The sequence below is a fragment of the Barbatula barbatula genome (assembly GCF_947034865.1).
Source record: "Barbatula barbatula genome assembly, chromosome: 17".
In the NCBI taxonomy this organism is placed as follows: Eukaryota; Metazoa; Chordata; class Actinopteri; order Cypriniformes; family Nemacheilidae; genus Barbatula; species Barbatula barbatula.
In genome coordinates, this window is record NC_136780.1 from 2,831,220 (window position 1) to 2,853,719 (window position 22,500).

At 39.0% G+C, this 22,500-nt stretch overlaps 1 protein-coding gene across 1 annotated transcript in view; it reads right to left on the reverse strand.

Moving 5' to 3' along the window:
- plekhg5b (pleckstrin homology domain containing, family G (with RhoGef domain) member 5b) overlaps positions 1-22,500 on the reverse strand; it is a gene marked incomplete at both ends in the record, with an annotated part of 44,459 nt that overhangs the window by 21,451 nt on the left and 508 nt on the right. Inside the window, 1 exon segment of the mRNA XM_079478073.1 lies at positions 15,190-15,266. Coding sequence (XP_079334199.1) covers positions 15,190-15,266 — 77 coding nt within the window.

Here is a 22,500-nt window from a genome sequence, read left to right on the forward strand (position 1 = left end):
AATCACAATTGCAGTCAAACCTAAACATGCACCATCTTCGACTGACACCTAAATACTTCTGTGAAGTCCAATGATGTCAAATTGAGAGCAAGATAATTTATGGCACAAAGCAGAATCCATTATCATTTACCAAAGTGTGTCCCAGGATTAAGCACATTATCTGTGCTCCACGAATCATTTCATTTCCTCATTTTCCCCTCAATAATCTTTCAAGCAATTAATCCTTGATATTATAAAAGCTTTTTGTTTTTCGAGTCCCAACGGCAGAGATCATTTGGAGTGAAGGGGTCCTGCGGTAAAGCGGTACTGCGGTCTTTACACGACAATGTTATTCTCCAGTATGCATCAGGTAAAGGAAGGCGCTGTATAGACAGTGTGAGGAGATTCAGGTCAAAGGTCAAGTGCAGTGTTCTGCATTAATCCATCACAAACCTGAGCACAACTGTTCATCCGTCACTTTACAGCTTATTCGCCTTACATAACTATGAACATTTTCATTCTCTTTCACACCCAAAAATGTGTCAATACTTAATCCCTATTTTAGTGAAGGCCTTGTCGTTTTTGAAGGGCACACAAAAACATATCACAGAAATAAAAAACAAAGGGAATGTTGAAAACCGCATCCCGTTGACTTGCATTGGTTTTGTGTTCATACAATAGAATTCAGTGGCGTTCAGTGTTGTTTGGTTATGAGCTTTCTTCAAAATATCTTATTTTGGTTTTCTGCGGAAGAAAGAAAGTCATACAGGTTTGAAACGAGTGTGAGTAAATGATGTTTTTTGTGTAAACTATCACTTTAAGCTTGCACGTAACTAAAGTGGATATGCTGAAACTCTCAAAAAACCAGCGATATTATTAAAATGAGCAACACTAGGTGGAGTGACACACGCAGGGCGGGTATTTTCAATAGTGTGCTTGCTCTCTATTTACATTGTGCATGCATCGCACATCATACTATTGCATGTGCTTGCATGCACACTCCCTGAAAACAGCTGGTAATGAAGTGTTACTAAAGGTGAACGTGAAGGATGTTGGCAGCAATGTCCACACCCTGATGACATCCAACTCATCTAACTCGTTTCCCACAGTTCTCTGCTCTCTCACCCTCATTATATATCAGCTGTGTTGTAGTGATATCGGACATGCATGGACGATACTTCGAGTCTGGCTTGCAACGCTTAAATTTGCATTACTTCTCATTTCTTGCCCACACCCTGCTTTCCTATATAGGTGACAACGGATCAAAAAAGGATCAGGGAAAAACTGACTAACCACAATCGCTTTCGATGTAAATTACTAAGTCACTATTACGGTAAAAAACATTATGAAATAACCCACACGTCGCAACGGTTTTATGGTTTTTCTATCCCTTTTATTGTTACTAAACTAAGTATATCTAAAAATAATGATTTGTCCCAGTAAAAAGGGGGTCACACGCCGATTCATCCATAAACTAACTGGATGATAAAACAGGTTTATCTCAACCCATGAATGCATCATGGTGACTGTGTGTGTTTGTATACGAGGACGTCTGCATCACTAAACTGTCTTAATCGAAGTATGATGGAGCCGTCGGATGCTTGTGACGTCTATAAACACAACTGTATGTGAAACATGCGCACACCCAGACTCATATAAACACCGATTCATGTCTCGATTTGTCTTTCGCCATTACAGTGAATTAAATCCATTAAGATTACTGTAAAACTCAGTGGCGGCTGGTGAAAAATATTCTCGGTGGGGCTGTGCCATACTTTTTTGTTTCCGTAACCATCGCAATAAAATTTAACACAAACTGCAGGACAGCAGTGCTCAGTGAAATAGTCAGTAATTATTTAATGCCAATATTAAAAAGTTGAGGCATTCGTACACAAAAACATAAACATCATGATGCACAAACACAAGCCTTTTATTTGCATTTAAACTGAACTTGTAAACAATTGACTATTTCTACATATAAGTAACATCTTTTGGAAAGGCTGTTGGTGCCATTGGTAGTAAATAGGCAACACAATATGCATGCTGTCAGAACAGAGTGGAAAGTGGACAATAACATTAAATTAATATAAAGTTTATAGGAATTCTTACACTGTATAAAGGATGTATAATATAGAAATGGATATGAAGTGGCTGAACTCAAACCTTTGACTGGAAGAATAGCATAAAGTATTTTATGATCAAACTAAATGTAACTAATTGTTAATGTGCTCCAGAACTGCAACAATTAATTGATACAAAACATATATACAGTAATATTAGCAAACACACTATTAACATTTTTTAGAGTACCATATATAACTGAATGATTTTTATGCTAAGGTCAACTATATACAAAGAAACGTGTGTGTGTGTGTGTGAAGCTACGGGAGAAGCCGCGCATATACTGCTTCCCTTTTTCGCTAGCCTGCTGTTTGATTGAGAGGTCAGGTTGATCTGGGCCCAGCTCTTTCACCCGAACTTTCTCCGACAAAGTTCTCCTCTCAAACGGATCTTGGAGGAGAGATTTCACCGAGTTAGGGTTGGGTCTTGGAGGAGTAACGTCCGCGCTCGCCATTGTCGTTTAGTAAAAATGGCGCCCCTAGAGCCCAGTCCTTATTTTATCAGGGCTTGGGGCGATAAAATGATCGCCCTTCTTGGATTCTATTTAAGAACGCTGATTGGCTAAATTTTATGTCATACATACATATCTTAAATTAGCAATTGGCTTAACTGCTACATAGACCCGCCTCCTTGGGGCGCTTTCTCTATCGCCCCAGAGCTGATGAAGCGGTCAGACAGGCAGAGGAAAGGTTGCAAATATGATTTTGTATCATATTTTACATGTATTACTGGGTGCATTCCATATTTAAAACACACAAATATTGACATACTGATGTTTTCCTCATTATTATTACTATTTTTGTTTTAATTGTTTTAATTTTCTTTTTTTTTGTGGCTTAAGGGGGGCGGCGCCCTAGCGCCCTCTATTGGCCGGCCGCCACTGGTAAAACTACTGTTAACTAACCATAAAGATTTGGCTGCTTGTTTAGTAGGTAATCCTGTCCAGAAAAGTTTTCCGAGTCGTGCTGGTTGGAACGTCTCTTAAAATCCTGATAGCAATCAATAATTAAAGTGATATATTTTTATTTTTATTATTATATATCGTCTGTGAAAGGTGTTGGGCCAAAAAAACGATTGGCCAATCATTGCCCTCGGTGAGTAAATGATGACAATTTCTATTTCTGGGTGAACTGTCCCTTTAAATTATTATATATATATGTTGTAAAAATAGTTGAGAATTGCAGTAAGATCGTTTAAATTAAAAACAAAATGGATAACAACAAATGCACTCTCAATCGCTATTTTTTAAAATGCCATTTTAAGGTTCTTTGTGAACTTCACACTGACACATGGTGTGGTTAGGCTGTTACGTGAATAAGCAATTGCGCAATTGAAACAACAGACAAACATCTTTCAGCTTCTGTGTGCTTAGAAAGACAGACGACCAATGAGGGAAGCGAAATCAAAGCGTCGCCGTTTGCTTTTAATTTCTCAGCACACAGCAGTGCCACGCTCCCCCACCCGCTCCAACCCAAACGTCTGGCCCATAAAATACACATTAAAAGAAAAGAGATTTAAGAAAATAAAAAGCATTTACACAGACCAAGGCGGTGTTATATTAGCTCTACGCTTTGTTTTTCTTCTCTTAAATCGAGGCTAAAAACAGAAAGCCATGTTATTAAAATTCGTTTGAATGGGTCCACATGTTTATAAGTTTAAGACGGGTGAAATGAATGTTTTCGTATAGTAGAGGAAAAATGTATACACCCCACGCCTTCTTACATACTCCTTTACACCTCCAAAACGAAAAGATAAAACGTTTTCAAGACTCCTATAAATGGCAACATTAAGCAACTGTTATATCCAAAAGGGGAATACTGTTCAAGCCATTTTTTCTGCAATATAGCTTTCTATTTGTACATTTGCTTATATTTTCATATAATACCTAAATGACAAATGGCAAAAACGGAACTATACAATAACAAAAACACAGTTTTGAATGTTGTATCGCACAATGCAATGCACTCAACTTGACCTTCCGTTTCTCTTGGCAAAAGAACTACAAATAATAATGTCCAATGTTACACATTTTATCTTTTTTATAACTAAGACCCCCCCAAAAAAACTTTTTTACACAAATGTTTGTTTGTTGGAGCGTAGTGTTATGGTTTCGAATACCAAGGAACACACAAACTGACTAAACATATGTATGCAATGCACAAAGGCTAAAAGTGTCTGCCAAATACTACTGCTTAAATCTGCACTATAGTGTGCAGAACAGTAGGACAGTACTCTATACCAAACATTGTACACACAGAAATCTGCTCAAATCCAGAGATATCTTTCATGACAACGACCAAAAAGCCAGAAAGAATGCAGAGCGAGGATGCTGACTGATGGGTCACAGTGTTGGGTCAGCGGACAGCCGGAACCGTTTAATGAAGGAACGCATTACTGCACCAGCGGGCCACATCCGTGTATCAGAATACAGTGACCACGCTCAGAATTTGCCCTCTTCATACCTTGAGACCACACGGATGCAGTATTTCACGATGCTGCTGACACACACAAGACGTTGCATATCACCCAAGTAATGTGCAAAAATGTGCATGTGTGAATATAAGCTAGAATTATATTCAGTATATAATGATTTTTGGAAGAACACAAAATCTGTGATGTTCATGTTGCATGTCTTGTCTATAAAGATACTCTTTACAGATTAACACAATATTAGCTATTTTGGAAACCTAAATACAACCAAATAGGAAAAAGCTAACACAAGGCTATAAACAGATTACAATATGGTCGCTCGAAATCAACATCGCCACCACCAAGCCTCCCACGTATGTAGTTGCGCCGATGTAGTTGCTTTTAGCAACGTGTTAGCCAACGTGGATACAATAAAGGTTTAAAAAAATCGCAAGCAGGTTATAACTGGTGTGACTTTAATGTCAAAGATTAAAACGTGAAAATATTTAGTAGAATGGATAAGTGGTGGGGACAGAAATGACAAAACCAATACTTTGTTAATAACCATAAATTGTTCGTGTAATAACTCGTTGGGAATATTGATCATATATAGGGGCGGTCCGTCCATTGGCTTCTCTACTTTTCGACTCCAGCTCTCACAGTATGTGGTTCCCAAACTATCATTAGGGGAAGGACACTTGGGTGTTGCGGTGCATTGCAATTAAACCAGTTTATTCCTAATACTAAAAATGTAACTTGCACATTGGTTTAAGTTTTTTTTGTGCTTAGACACTGGATGCACAAGCAAGCGCTGTGAGTGAGGATTATGCATGCATTTTTATACTGGCCATGTTTCTGAAGCCGCGGCTCTCTGTCTTCTGCAAATAAAAGTTACGAGTGTGAGCAACGCATCCTGTAGTTTCCACGAGATTTAAATGTTGATGGCCCTTAAACAATACACACCTTCCACAAGCATTTCTTAATTTCTTCCAAAGGGCGATTTACCAAAAACCCATAGACTTACGGCGATGGAACCGGAAGTCCTAAAATGCTATCTCGCTTCAGGGTCTTTTCAAAAGAAAATGAGGTAATCTATATGCTTTCATTATGTGGAACATCTAGCGTTTGAACAACACGAGGATGAGAGAAGTGACAGAATAGTCTTTCTCAGGTGAACTTAAAAATACATCACTTCTGTCAGATGTTCCTAATAAAACACATCTTCTCCAAAGGCACACAGACATGATCTCAAAACAGGAGTATCACCACTTCTGTTTGCCATGTCACCACTGAGTCAATCCACAGAAGCCGATGACAAATATCTGTGGAGGGGTGTGGGATTTCCACGCTTGCGTTTTTCACAAATGAAAGGCCTATTTGGTCACTGTGGAAACTTCCTTGAATGACTAATACTGAGAACCTTGAAACTAAACTGGTGGTTTTCACACAGACTTGCCTTCCACATTTCTACAAGCACAATCCCTTTCCCTGAAAAGTTTACTCAGGGGTTACCTCATAGAGTTTGTACACAAGGTCACTGTCATTCAAATGAAGACTACTGAACCACAAAGTCTGCTTTTGGCTCAAAGTTTGCCGACTGATGGCGGATAAGCCCATCCTCGCTTAAAGAGCAACTAACTCAAATTTTCGCAACATGCATTCCACTTAGTGTGTGTTTCAACACGCAGCATCAGCTCATCACCCCAAACGCGCACATACACACCCACACCTGGACAACAATCTGCATTATGAAGAAAAATATGGATTTAATACAAGATGAGATTCTGAACAAAAATCAGTGGGTAAAACGAGATGAAACCCAACCACAAACAAATCACGATTCTTCACTCTCTATAAAGAACTTTAAAACTGATGTCTATGAAACATAATGCTAACTGAAAGTTGACATACATCCATCAAATTAGGAAAGTAAGACAAAGAAGCAGGCAAATAGAGTAAGACATGCTCTAACACGCTTTGGATTTACGGATCGTAAAGTCAGCAGTCAACATTTAATATTCTGCTTAATGACTTAAGCAGAAATGTACAAGATAGCGACAAAACGGCATCATTTTCCATATCCGCATTTTAAACAAAAACACATGCAGAGAAGAGAACAAGTGAACGAATGCGAGCATGGAGAAGAAGAGAAGCGTGGAACTCACCAGCAGCAGCTGTGCATATTCAACTCAAAACTCTGTCAAGAGTCTGAGAGAGAGAGAGAGAGAGAGAGAGAGAGAGAGAGAGAGAGACATCTAAAGTGCTGCTCTGACGCAACGCTGCTATCCATAGCTTAAGGGGAGGTATTGAAGAAAGGAGAGGCCGAAGGGGCGGGGGAGAGAAGCAAGTGAAAGGAGAGGGACGCTAGTCGATATTAATTTCTCTTAAGGGTGCTGGGAAGAGAGAAGAGACTGGTGCATTGTGGGATAGTGCTACAAATGAAAGCAAACAAGAAGACGAAATACAGACAGATAAAAGAAACATTTAGATAATAGAAAGTCGAAAAGACTGTTTTGGTCAAATCAGAAGAACAAAAAACACTTTAAAATTAAAATGTCATGACAATACATCACCATCATAGGCTTCTTATCCATATAATGGACTACAACTGTGGGTTAAGCTCCCGATTTCAGTTTCATCGCAGCTTTGAAGGCTCTACACGACACCAGCCAATGAATAAGGGTGTTGTCTAGCCAAACGATTAGTCATTCCAAGAAAACTAAAAATGATATAGTTTTATATGTATTATACAGAGAAGAACCATGGAAAACTTTCCTCATAAGCCTCAATTTGTTTTTTCGACAGGAAGAATTAAACACACGGACTGGTTGTATGACATGTGGGTGAGTTATGAATTATTTTCATTTAATGGTGAACTACTCTACTCCTTTAAATAAGAAACAAACATAGATTTGTCTTAAAGGGGGAAGAAAGGATTTAGCAATTTTTTTTTAGGAAAATCTAATTTCAGTAATGTAACAATAGTTCATCATCATACTGTAGCCAGAATATATTTGATTTAAAAACGCCATTTGTATAGCAATTTTTTTTTCAAATATGCATTACAATGTGCATAACAAAATAACGGCAGCATAAAATAAATACATTTTTATATTAAATACCGCACCTTAAAATTGCTGGCAGAGTAAAATAGGTTTATTCAAGGTTGATTTAAGATAACTGTAACCATTTACAAATAAGTTTGTGTTTTAAGAGTGTAAAAAGTCACTTTAAAAACGCATTAACAATGTACGTGTTATATATTATACCACAAAGTACATCCGTAATCTGTAAATCACAAAATAAACCCATTATTTCTATGATATTTTCTTTGTAAAGGCATTTTTTCCAAGTGGACTACACCAGAGAGATCACAACCTACTTTAAGAGAAAAGATTCAGGCAAAAAGAAAAATGCTGACAACATATCCGCCCCGTTCTATCCCCAGTCCAGACCTGCAGGTACCAGCTACGATAACAGGTTTAAACTCTTCCAGCGACTCATCATAAGCCATAAAATCCACACAATTTAGCTTCCTCACGCACCAACGCAACCGGCACACATGCATCCCATAATAACCAAGAAAAGTAGGCGAGACGGACCATTAATTTCGACAAATAAATGACAATGGAGACAAACCCTTAAGAAATACCCTTAAGCCCATGACATCACCTGCGGTAGGTCAGAGTCGCATGTAGATCCGCATCTATCCATGTTGCTCTTTGAATCGCAACGATGTTCTCTCCTCTCGTTCTTCCCGCAGTCTGTGCCAAGATTTGCTGGATCGCTGCACTTTCAATCTAATAACTCTGTAAGCCTGTCTGTCTGTGTGTGTTTGGTCAAGGGCAGGTATGTTATATGAGATGCTTAATGCCTCTATCCCCTGGAAAATATCTGTGTGTCATTTCATCAAGTGGGGGTGTTGTTTATACCCTCGAGCTGTGTTTGTGGGACTATTTAAATGCTGGCGTTAACGTAGATGCGCGTTTGGGAGGGGCATTAGATATAATCACGTCAACAGTCCTGTATATTACTTTGGACTGTTTACAACACCACCACCCCGTATATACGAAATACGTAAAGCCATCTTTTCATCTCAATCTGATTGTTTAGCTACGATGAAGATCAGCACTTTCTCATCGAATGCGTCTTATCTCTTTAACTTCACCTAAATATGGAGTTTCACGTGAAGCTTATCTGAACATCCATTCATGTGAATCCCGTTCTTGAGGAAGAGAAAAACATATCTGTCAACAACGTGAACAGATGTGTGAAAAACAACTGATTTGGGCGCATCGAGTTAACAACGTACACTAATAATATTAAACACTATATAACATAGCCATCTGGAATGCTTGACTCTGATTGGTCAAACAGTTTTGACCGTATAACTGCATACCAATAATCTACATGCATCTTCTCACGTAATGAATGAAATCAATTAAATTAATTGATAATAATCAATTAAAAATCTGGTGAATATTTCGCAGCCTGTCAGTCAAAAAGAATAGAGGTAAATCCTCCAGAAACCCCAAACAGATGACAGCATAGCTTTGGTTTACAGAGATTTACCACGGTACATCATAAATCACCACTCCCTCTAACAAAATCATCCCCGTACAGAAGTGCTTTGTTTTGTGTTGCATCAGCAAGGTGTTTTTATGGATCAGGCGGCCAAGGGAGGAAAATCGCAATAAAATGAAATGACTTCGACAATCAGAATTTGAAATTCTGAAGTCTGTGGTTTAGGTAAATGAAAACTCAGGGTAAGATAGACCTTCTGCTCACAGAATAACAACAGCCCTTGCAAAATCAACTTAAGTTATACACAAGGTGGCTAAATGATCTATGATGCAACCTTTCAAGGGAACTGAAAGGTTTGATCCGTTTGTGTGTTTCCAGAGAATTGAAAAATTCATTCTAACTAACAACGCGGACAAAAAAGCTAAAGTTCCACAGGTACCCAAACAAAACTCACCGTAGCTTTAGCATTAAACTACACTAAGCTCCACTTAAGTCTTCCATAATTAGCTTTGTAAATAAGAGCGCGAACATGTGTGTGTGTGATTGGGGAATAATAGTATCCCTCAGCAGGACCCTCCATCATCACCCCCCGCCGTCTCTCTGAATTAAATGAGTCTATATTTAAAGAGGCAGACAGCGGCAATACAATAACCCGGGGGATCAGGTGCTCCGAGCAAAGCAATCGTGAAGATGTAGCACGAGTGCCTCTGTGAAGCTCACATACATACATCTGAACACTACATGGCCCTTCTTGTCAAAATATGATGATCTGTTTACACTGGTCAGCCGTGATGTGGCTTTAACCTGGCTCCGATAAATCATATATAGAATATTGTTTTGGTTTGATTCACTTGTGCGTTTAACAATACAGCAGACATCCGAATATTCTGACAATGACTTTTGAGTATTGTTTTAAAAAACTTTACTAGCTAAAGCTTAAGTCACATACAAAAGCTTATTTAGAATTTGATTTCATGCGAATTATAATTTCGTTTACAGCCATTTCTGTTTGAAACACAAACAAACAGGTTCCTAAACGTACTTATGCTTAAAGGAGTTGAAATAATTTTCTTAATAATTTAATGCCATGTAAGCTACAAAGGCTATATTTTCATGGCGAACATCCAATATTATAACTTGGACTAAACTTTAAAACACTACGAAGAAAGAACGACAAATAAAACAATTGAAGCATGCTAACGACAATATAAAAATAAAATTCAAAGTTAAACATCATAGATAAACAACATATATAAAAGTAATGGGTTGAAGTCGAATGGCAGTTTGTATTGCATGCCAAAACATACCCAACAGCTCAACTTACAAATCATAGATTTCCTTTGTACTTGATCTATTGGTGTAACTAATAACAAAAAAGTTTAGGCAAACAGCAGATTTTTTATTTAAATTCGAGACGCCTGAAGCCTGTGCAAAACTGCACGCTCAAAATAAAAGTCTTGGCATTTTTCCCCCACAAGACTCATGGATGTCACAGATCTCAACAAGTCCATGGCACACACATCTTATCATCTTGCTATATATTAGCACCTATTCACAGAGCTCAACATAAGCATAAGGTATCCATTTCAGAGAAACCAATATTACGCAACACCTTGTTCTCAAGAAAATGCGTGAACCTACCAAGGAAAATCCCTCACAGAGGTGAAAAAATACTTCCTCGTGAGACAACTGGTGATATCTGGAACTATTACTGTGATGTGAACCTGGATGAATACACGAATTATAACTTCACATTTGATCAGATTTTGGTGTCTTACTACGGATGGTTCCCCATTTATCCGAAAACCCTCATCATTTACGAAGTCGGAACCTTCATCCTTTCCGTTGAATAAAACCTTTCACCAATGTGCAGCTTCTGTGAGGGACGATAGACCGATGACCAGGGGTCTCACCGATCAGATACACTCTCCATTGAAAAGTCATTATCCTATTTTAACCGACAGACTCCTGCGCCCAGCCCACATCCACCCTCACCACACTCTCTCCAACAGCTCCACGGCCATTATGCAACAGTGGAATCATCCGCTCGCGAGACATTACCTCGTCCCTTCGAGCTGAGTTAATGGTTTTGGTGGTTATTTAATGCTAAAACAATCTGTGGGGGAAAATCGGTAGGAAATTGACAATGATGGGGTGCAGACCCAAACCGCTCAGACGGTAGTGAGAAGCGAAAACACACACTGAATTTGGAGAGTGCAAAACCATACGTGCAAAGAGAAGAAAAATCAGCTACACTTTCAAGGATTTTGACGTTTGAATAGCTGATCAAAACCGTCGCCACAAACCATTTTCAGCGTCGCTGAATTCTTACTTTTACAGCATGATTGCTAAAATGATAAAAACCAAAAAAGACTTTGCTAATTTAAGTTATCGGATCAACCAACCCTGACTCCATAATGAAAAGTCATAAGAATACAGGACGTCCAATACGACCCAAACAGGCCGATGGCCAAATCTTACAGCTCATAATGGTTCTTAAAGGAACATTTATAAAAAGAAGCCATTGCAGAAGCCATGAACTGCGGTTACCCCGAGATGCCCATAAATCACACAAGTAATGAAGAGCAAAATATTTATGGGCCGTTTCAGAATTGGAAAAGGACGCGAAATAAGAAAAGGCGGGCAAATGAGACGACAACGTCCTCAATCACTCATCGGCAAGACTCGGGAAAGATTAACGTCCGAGTAAAGAAACATTAGGGAAATCTTAAATGATCTAGAAAAGGCGGATAGGGCCCTTTTCCAGATGGAAACTTTAGAGTTGAGTAAGCGTGCGGCTGAACGATAAAAGATTCATTTATCACACGAAGACGATGTGTTATGAAGAAAAGGAGGGCAGATATCTGATCTGTTAGCGTGTTAGACACACATCCAGGTGAATGCAGGGCGCTCAGCTGTTTATCTTTGGTGGGGTGGTGTTCTCTGGCATCGCACACCTTGCCCGGTGCTGTCTGGTCCTGTTGGGAAGTGAATAGAGGTAATTGGCTCAGAGCGACAGAAGCACGCTCAGACTGGCCCGTCTGTACACGGAAACAGACGATGCAGACTATTCCATTCCTTAAGGTGCATTAGGTAATACAGAAGCGTTTGTGTTTTTCTCATTAAAATGAAAAGTCAGAAGACTTGACAAAATGTTTTAAAGGGCTTTGGAAAATACCCATGGTTTTATAGTAAAAGTTCAGAAAGTATGATTATAGTTATGACTATGGTTTTACTAGAAATATCATGGGTAAACTATGGTTATTGGATTGAGACCACAGCAAGTGTGTGGTTACTATGGTTTTACGACAAATTAGGTAAGATTATGGATACAATTATTCGCGATGGTTAAACTAGTGGACACTTTCTTTAAAGGTGCTGTGTGTCATTTTTTGGAGGATCTATTGACAGAAATGCAATGTAATACACATAACTATGTCTTAAGAAGTGTTTAACTCTTTCTCTGCCAGACTTAAAAAAAAGGTTGCCAGTGTTTTTTAACATTTTCACATCACTTTGATGGCCCACAGTGCATTTTCTGTATTTCATTTATGGACAAACAATATATAAAATGCTTTCACTGAAACTCTTTCTGACATTGTGCATGTAACGTGTGTAGTCAGCAGTGTAAGACACCATAAATACGATCCACTTAAATGCAGTTTGAAGGCCTGAGCTCATGGTGCAACAGAAGTGACAGTGATGGAGTCATGAAGTCAGGGATGAGACACAATCTATGATTCAGTGCTCTGCCCTGTCCTGTATTAAGCCTATGTTTTATCATCCGCAGACTGAAGATGCATTTGACAAAAAGCAAGGTCAAAAGGACAATAAAGAGATAGAAAAGTGCCAGAATTACCAACCATAATCGTTGGGTTTTATTTGTCTATGAAGCTTTAGGAAAGATGTTACATGCTTCAAAACTGCTTCTGTAACAATCTAGAGCGCCGCATTGGTAAGCCAGGGCGTTGTTATGTGGTTGCTAAGGTGTTTAAAGGGTTTTTTAGCAATTTGACTAAAGCAAACACTCATGTGTTGTCAGGTTTGCACAGATCTGACTGAATAACATGACCCCAAAATACACACACACACAGCCACACACACACACACACGGCCACGCCATGGCTCTCTGTCTCCACCTGGTGGTGATGATGTGCTACAGTCCACTGAAGAAATAAAGTATCAAAAATAAAGCCTGAAATAAAAGTCCTGCCTTGCATCATTGTTTTGACAACACCAGTGCCGATCCTAGACGTCTGGGGCCCTAAGCAAACCTTTGTGAGGGGCCATGGTCATGATAGTTCAAATTAGACAAGCATAACTGTAACTATAAGAAAATAAATATATTAAATCAATTACACACTTAATTGTTCTTACTGTCAGTTTAAGTTTTTTTGTCTTTCAGTTTTAATTCATTTAAGTAAAAAATGTAATTCATATGTAAACAACCCTTTACCTAAAGCAACACATGGCTGTGTAACCATCGCTTTCTATTAAGCAAATGAGTGATTAACAAAAACAAAACATGATAAATATAGTTTACTCAAGAAAGCTAAGCATACGAAACACATACATTTTTCTGTAAATGTGATGAAACAGAAATGACATATAATCATGGACAAATGAAATACAGGACTGTGCATTATAGCCGAGACTCACAAAAACATTGTACAGCTTGTTTTGTAACTGTTAGTCATTCCCCGTAAATGTTTAAGTTAGAATATTAATGCATATGTAACTTTGGAAATGGTCCCTAAATTCACGACTATAGACATCCACATTCAAACCAACTTTATGCCATCTGTCCTTAATATGCATAACTTGGCAAAACTAAATAAGACTTTTTAATAGTACAAAAACACAGGCCTTCTTGTGCTTTTACTTTATGGGTAGCTTCGCTTTGAAGCCATTGAAGTGCAAAGACACATCATCACATTATGTGCATGTCATCACCTGCTCGCAATGCACGATGTCAGAGTATTTCACAGGAATTAAATAAATGAAGTATTAAAAAAGATGATTCCTGTAAAATGTTTGACTCCGTACTCAAGGAGGCCCTCTGGTGGTGCAGGGGCCATTCGCAGCTTGCATACTTTGTGTAAAGGAAGGATCTGCTCTGGACAACACCCTAACAAAACAGGTCCTGACATAACCAATGGCAAGACTGGGGCGGGACTGTCTCTTTGTGTAACCAACACATTATTTGAAAACATTGTAATTATTTTCACTGAAATTAAATACAGTATGTCACTCATAAGGAATCCAAATTTATGACACTTAATATCCCCCATGCACGCTTGCAAAGTTCTCCATAATCCCTTACGTAACCACAGCCCGAGACCTCGGGCGCCAGACAAGAACGACCATCACAGAGGTTTTCCTGCAGGCTGACCCCCTACTTCGGCCCCGGTCACATAATCTCAAACCCTCATGTGCTCCCTTACAAACCTGAGATATCACAGAGACATTGTCCACTGTAACCAGCAGCCTTCATGCTTAAAGGAATGTTATAGATGTAAGGGAGACACCTTTAATAACCTTAAAAAACTGCAGTCAGCTTTCTGTTGTATTTCCTCCCTATCCTAAAATTAAACCACCTCACTTCTGTTCTCAGAGTTCAGAGGGAATATAAACAGTTCTTGCTGACAGAAAACCAAATGCCAACGTAGGACATTTTGAAAACTGAAATGTGCTCAGTTCACCCTTGAAACAATTCTGTCCTGGCTCTTTTTTTTCTGTGAAACACGAAATAAGATATTTTGAGAAATGTTTCAGTGATCACGGTTCTTTGGTTATCAACGTTTTTCAAACATCATCTTCAGGTTCGGAATGACATGAGGGTGAGTAAACAATGAAAGAATTTTCATTTTTAGACGAACTATGCCTTTAACTCCACCTTTAGGTAGAAAGGTTCAGCTACTTTCATAACAGGTTTCCAGAAACGCTCTCGGTAGACGGGAAAGAGGAACCTTTAAAAACCATGCAAGTAAAAATCTGCAATGCAAGACCTCACATCCCGGCAGGACTCGAGGGCTCTAGATGATTCTTACAACCACCGGATCCTCCCCAGAGAGGAACACAGAGAGCTTAGAGCTTGCGGTGATCTTTAGAAAGTGCTCGGCTGTTTAGAGAGGTCATTAAGTGGTCTGATCTTACCTTTGTGGCGTGACGGTGGTCCATGCAGTCTGGATGCTGACACAACACACTCTCCTCTTCCTGAGTGGCCTTCTCATCTACAACATTTAACAAAGGAAAACAGCATTTTAAAGACCTTGGTGATCGAGAGATGAGCTGTACATTTTCATGCAAACTAAAACTTGTCTTACAGATAAATATTTTCAGGAAATCTCCAGACACACTCCAGACAAATTTTTATCTACACACACCCGTACATGGAATTGCCTCGTTTCTAGCATCCCAAAACGGACAAACTGCTCTACAGAACACGTTTCGTAAATATGTTTTCCCCTTCAGCAAAGAAGCAAAAACGCTGACATCTTGGCCCTGTGTCAGCCACCGTAGTGCTTCGAAAGGGAGGGGAGAGCGGAGTAGTAAGCCGCTGGATGCAATTCGCAACATCATCACTAGTATCATCACTACTTTAAGGTGTGCCAATATTTCCGAGACATTTCTCAAAATATTTTATTTTAATTTTTGGCTGAACTATCCCTTATTGCTCAAGAATAAGCAAGGCTGATTCTTACAACCCCCTCTAATAATCACGAAAAAGAGTGAAGCACATGACAAATGAAAAAGTCCCACAAACGTGTGGTCTTATCAGACTGTACCTCAAACGAGACCACACAGCAAGGACCCTCGACCTGGACCGTACCGGGACATCTTTACCATGTATAGGCAGAGTGGACGTTTCTAAGAGCGTGTTTACATGTAGCTTTTGTACAGGATTTTACGGGGAATGTGAAGAATGCTTTAGATGTGAATGTAGCCCTCTGTACCTCAGAGACGGTTGTCATGCTCTTGGATTTGTCTGAATTGTGAAAGTGTACTCGTGCATTGCTCTGGAGACTAAACCCTTGTCAGCTGTAGGCACCAGAGATTATTATGGTATGTACGGTCTCTACACATGGCAGACGGCAGCGGTCTGTAAGGTGGTCTAGGTGTGTCACTGCCTGTCAGACGGATGCAGTATCACCATGACAGAAAGGGTTTAAAGCATTTAATGCCAAATTATAATAAAATCAGGACAGGGAGATCAGAATTAGTTAAAAACAAAGAAACTGGCAACAACTAAAACATTAAATCATTTAAAACTTATAATAATTAAATAACTATATACGTTCTTGTATAACATACTGTAGATTGTATCAATCATCTATGATTTTTATGAAAACCACAAGAAAAGTAGACTGAAATGGTTTTATATCAAGCACATTCCTAAAAGAGAAACTCCACTTGGAAGACAATATGCCGCAACTAAATGCTGTACAAAACTATATAAAATAACATTTTATTGAATGAAATGAATAAGCCAAAATGACAAGTAAATGTACAATATTTCTAACAGGTACCGGAATGTTAATTTTGGACATTATCCATTGCATAATGTTAAAAAGGATGGAGGTAAAGCAAATAGATCATGAATAGAGGGATGCTTTTTGTAAAAACTGCATTAAAATGATATACAGATAAAAAGGCAACATATAAAGAAGGCCAGTTGTGTATATATGTGTATATATGTACATACTGTATATCCTGTATTGCTTTGGCCTCAAAACCAATTGCTAATGTTTTCTATAAGTACCCGTTTAAAGTGTAAAAGAGGTTTGTGTAAGAGAATCCACCCTTACCATAGACATCATAGATAACATCCAAAGAGGACGACCACGAGAACCGATCCACCCCTAGCTGTGACAGAGAGGATGGGAGGGGCTCGAGCTCATAGGCTCCCCGTTTCCTCCAGTACATAAACATTGCAATTCACAAAGCTGTAAATCCTAAGTGAAAAAAATAAGCACCCCGCTAACTGATCTTAGAAAGCTGCTTTCAAAGAAATAACATCCAGCCACACGATAAACAAACACTCTTTGTTGTCTGCACGGAGCTGGATCTATTCAATCTCCAACAATTCTCCCTAAATCAGACACCTGCAGTTACCTCATCTCCTCTATCAATTAAACTTTCCTTTGATCCCGCTTTACCAGTTCCAAACCATAAAAGTGTGAAACTGGGCACGCCAAAACTGGTCCCGTGTTCCAAACCCGAGCAAATCCTGGCTCCCATTTCACAGCGACCGAATAAATCACGATTGATGAACATATGATTGCTTCCGTCAATCTGTTTTAAAACGATCTCTTCTTCAGCGAGAACATCATTTAATCCAAAAATCTTTGCAAAGAGGATGGTGCTTCTTCATGAACATCGTCTCCGGAGACCGTTCAGTATCTCACACATCAAAGTCACACTGGCACATTGCTGTCAAAGTCCCTGCAAGCAATTTTTTGGGCAAGGGGACCGGTTGATGGGTGTTCGGCCCACACTTTCAGACAAACGTTGCATTCATACAGAGGTAAAGTGCATGCTGGGATTGACAGACTGGACCAGTATGGGAGAAACAAAGATCTCTTGCAAAGCCTTCCTACATAGACTGTGAACTCTGTCTATGATTTGCGCAAACAATAAAAGCCAGACATTTTTCTGCATCGATTATGAATCCCTTCCTCCTTTTTCTAGAAAGATTTATGCATTACGACCGTGTGACCGCAATAACATCCACAAAGCGGTCAGCTGTTTCCGTGGATGGATGCCGGCCAGGCTCTGATAACATACATAACAAAGAAACCTCTACAAAAAGAAGAGGTGTATGCAAAGACGGAATGACATCATACCCACACGCTCTTTAATCGCTTTTTATGAGTTTGTTTGAAGCATGTCGAGGGAACACGTTGGCAGCATCTCGGCCCTTCTCGTGTAGTGAAGAATTACTGTGAGAACGTCCTGTGCTCGATATGGAGGGGAGGAAAGATGGAGCGGGGCAATTCAGATGTCCAATTTTGGGATAAGAAATTAGAGGGTAAGACTGGGGCAGGATCGCTCTTGGAGTCGGACATATGGTAGTAATCCCAACCCTGCTTTGAAGTTGCAGCTTTTTTAAATGAATCGACCGCTATGTGCTGAAGAACCAGGGTGAGAGAAACCAATTTCATATTATATGGGACTCAATGAATTTGGCGATTTTTCCTCGTCTATTAAATGTCAGAAGGAATTTAAGTGAACATGCACACTAGCAGACGTCTGTTAGATAATGTATTAGCGTTTATGTGCAGAAGTGTTGACCGGGCGGGACGGGTTGTGTTTTCTTCTGAGTGAAGGATGTTGACAGGTGGAGAGTGGTGTGATGGTCTCTGTATGCCAAAGCAGTGGAAAATAACAGGTTAATCTATATTAAGACAGAAAGGCCAAGTCATGTGCTATTCTTAAATCTAAAATACTACAGATGCTTAAATATTTTATTAAACGTACAATAGAAGAGCTGTGGACCCGTCTATTAAAGAGTTGACCAGATTTTTACCCTCATGTCATTTAAAACCTTTATATGACTCTTTATTCTGGGGAACACAAATGAACAGATATTTTGAGAAGTGTCTTAGGGTTTTTGCTTTGAAAGGCCTTGAAGTCAGCCTGTATGTTTGTCGATGGGTTTTGCAAATATCTTACCAATATTAAGTATTCAAAAGTGCTTGTTAAAGTTGTCAACAGAGAATTTAATACTTTTTAATTTTAAAAAGCATAAAATGCTTGAATTTGCACATCCGAGGTTTTGTAAGTGACGATATATTGATATTATTAAAGAACTTCAACTTAACAATTATTAGAAATAAACTGAAATAAGTTTAAGCAGACACACTAAAATTAGGAACGGAGAATAAATAAAACCCAAACTAAAAAAAATTCTAGCAAAGTAAGAAATAAACATGGGTTGTTGACAAATGTGTCCTATGGTGTGACGTAGCAAAAAAGGTAGAAAGAGCTATCAATGTAAATAAATCTTTATTTTAAAAATACAAATATTAATAATTTGAATTAAAAAAAGAGTTAATAGATTGAGCTCTACATTTTTGCTGTCACGCCACCTAAAAAAAACCCTAAAGAAAATAAACCATAAAACAAACCCAATGGTGCGTCATTGTTTGTTTACCACTGTTCATCTCAACATGTTCTGCAGTCAAACAGGTTTGAAAGGACATGAGGGTGATGACAGAAATTGTATTTTTAACTGATCTAGTGAAACTGAATATTTGATAGTTTACAACACAGCCATTTAACCATATAAAGCAACACGTGGCCAGATGAAAATAACTGATATGCTTTTACTCTAAACCCTGTTTTTCAAAATCCCCAAATGTTAAGTTTACCTCGACAGCATGCGGTATTTAGTGACATAATGAAAAGCTAGAGCGTCTCTGTGCACAAGCAGATATTAGAGAGCTCATCCCTGGCAGAGACGTGGTCATTATCACAACTGAGATCCTCCTAAGACTTAAGCCAAGGGGGAGGAGTCACGCTGGCCTTACTAAACTTTACAACCGTATCAGCGATAGGACGTAAAGCATCATCAAAGGCCCCTTTCACCATATATACACTATATTTACATTGTACTGTATGTTATTCAGATGTTTTTTTGGCTTACTGCCTTCATCTAAAACCCTCATGTCCAGATAATATCCTCCTATTTGTTTTCTGGCCCTTTGTTCCTTCAGTAGTACAACATTCATTATCAAAATGAATATGACTTATCACAGCCGGAGCCTGAACTGAAGCAATGGACATTCCACCTCCAGGCTGAAGAATCAGTCAAGGCAACCGATCGACTCCGGCTGTGAGTGCACACGTAAATGACTGCTAATCTCAATCATTCCACGAGGCTAATCGGAGGACAAGCACTTAAAACAGGGGCAGGACCCGGATGAAGAAGAATATGCTAATAGCAGAGCCTTAGGCTTTACTGGTGCATGATAAAAGTGAGCGGAAAGCTGGAGAGGAGGATGATGGGAAAGGGGATTGTTGACCTGTAGAGGCAACAGCTGTGAGAGACTGCTCATTACATCATCTGAGGACTTGAAAAGCGGAAAGCATTAATGTGTGTGTGTGTGTGTGTGGGGGGGGGGGTTGTCTGGCTTTTACGGGTACGGACATGAAGCAGACAGAGAAGGTTAACTCTACAGCGTTCCATGTAATCGACTACAATTTTTGTGAATTAAGTTACCAGCTCATCAGATAAAAACCTTACAGTTGAAAAAAGGAAAAAATGCACAAGAGAAAGAAATAAGGGTGACTTAAAACCCTTTGACACGACTGATAATAAGCTTAAAGTGTAGGGATTTTACACTACTGTTAAGTGGAGAATTAAAGGATGAGGAACCCATTTAAAACACAGACTTTAACAGAGATGCAATGACAAATTTATAGTATATTATAGGGGTAGTTCACACATAAATGAAATTCCTTCATCCTTTATTTACCCTCTTAACATTTCAACCTGGAAGATTTTTCTTCTGCAGAACACAAAAGATAATTTGAAGAATGTCGGTAACCAAACAAAGTTCACTCCCAATGTATGAACACAAATCCACTGAGACATTTCACATAATATCTTTGTTTGCGTTCCACAGAAGAAAGAGACGGACAGGGGTTTTAATTATAAATGATGACAGTTTGTGAACTACGCCTTTGAGATACCTGGAATGCATGCATGCAAAATGAATGGAAACAACTGGTTAGATACAACAGCGAATCAAAATTAAGCAAACCTGAAGATGTTTCCGAGAAATCAACTACACACCAGATGCTATGAGATCAAACACGTGTATTTTAGGAAGCTTCAGTGGACAAATAGTAACTTTAGCTTCTGAAGCTTCTTGGCGTACCACACACCCTTTAGTTCAGGCCTTCTCTAAATAAACATTCAGACTTAAAGACCTATCATGTTGTGATTGCAGAGGTAAATGTAATGACGCAGAAAATGTTTAACTAGATCATAAAGCCTATGTAAACGTGTGTCTATCCATTTGTAAAGGTTTATAAATACATAAACAAGTTAATTTGGGCATTAATAAACACTGCCTTTATTACATAACCGCCACAAACCTAGGAGTCATATTTGATGAACAGCTGTCCTTCAATGATCACATTGCAACTCTCTCCTTGCTGATCTTCCTGCAAAGGCTATCAAACCACTCAGAATGCAGCAGCACGCCTCATCTTCCAAGACCCCAGAAGGGCTGATCTGACACCCCTTTTCATCTCTCTCCACTGGCTACCAGTTGAAGCCCGTATCGCATTCAAGTCACTAATGCTCGCCTACAGGACTATCACTGGATCTGCACCGTAATATACTTTACACCCTCCAACACACCATCAAGAACCCTGAGTTCAGTAAAGTGCCTAGTATTGCCTTCTCATAAGGGCAGTACTAATAAATCGCTTTCCTGCACTCCTTCACAACTCCTTCCCGGTGGAACATTCTTCCTAACTCAGTCCGGTCAACCACATCGCTAACAACATTAAAACTACTTAAAACCCATCTCTTCTGTGAGTACTTGACAGACAAATAAACATCTTAACTACTAAAACTGACCCTCTCTCTTTATTTTAACAGGTATTGTTCTAGCTTTTGTTGAAACTAGTAACTTGGTATTAGCATCGATTGTATTATTGCTCCTGTATGACATATCGCTTTATTGCTCCCTGAACTCTGTGTAAATTGCTTTGGATAAAAGCGTCTGCTTAATGACTAAATGTACAATTTAAACATGCATTCTTGCATTTATTTATGGACATGGCTAAGGCAAGAGTCAGTATTGCAGTTTGTAATACTTTGTGGCCGCAGTCCTTAAAGATGGTGTGTACAGTGGAATTGTATACGTTGTATCTTCGAAGAGTTTTCAATGGATCAAATTTATAAAAGGGAGATACAGCTGTATGATTATTTCCGGAAAAACACGAGCTGCTAGAGGTGGGACTAGTGGGGAGAGTGGGATGGAACTACATCACGAGCAAGCAACACATCTTCACATTAATCCCTTCGTGTTTTGTACGTTATGCACGTACATGCCGATTGCCAACAAAACACAGACGAATGACTTAGTTTGTAATGCATGTTAGTCAGAATGCATGAGATAGCATGATACGATCTTTAACTAACAAACTTCATGTCAATACAGCAACTAACTAGAACAATCTAGCATCCATATTCAATGATTCAGAAAACCTTATTAAAACAGCCGCCCACAACATTCTGCCGTCACACTGAACCGGCATATTTACATAGAAAAGCACCTCTTAAATTTATGAATCTACATCACAACAGGCCACTTAACAATTTGTCTGATCTACAACCAAGACTCTCAACAGACTGTTTTGTTCTGAAACGGTATTAATTGTATATGTACAATAATATTTAAATGATTTAAAACTGCATTATAATGAACTCACGTTGGCACCATCGGG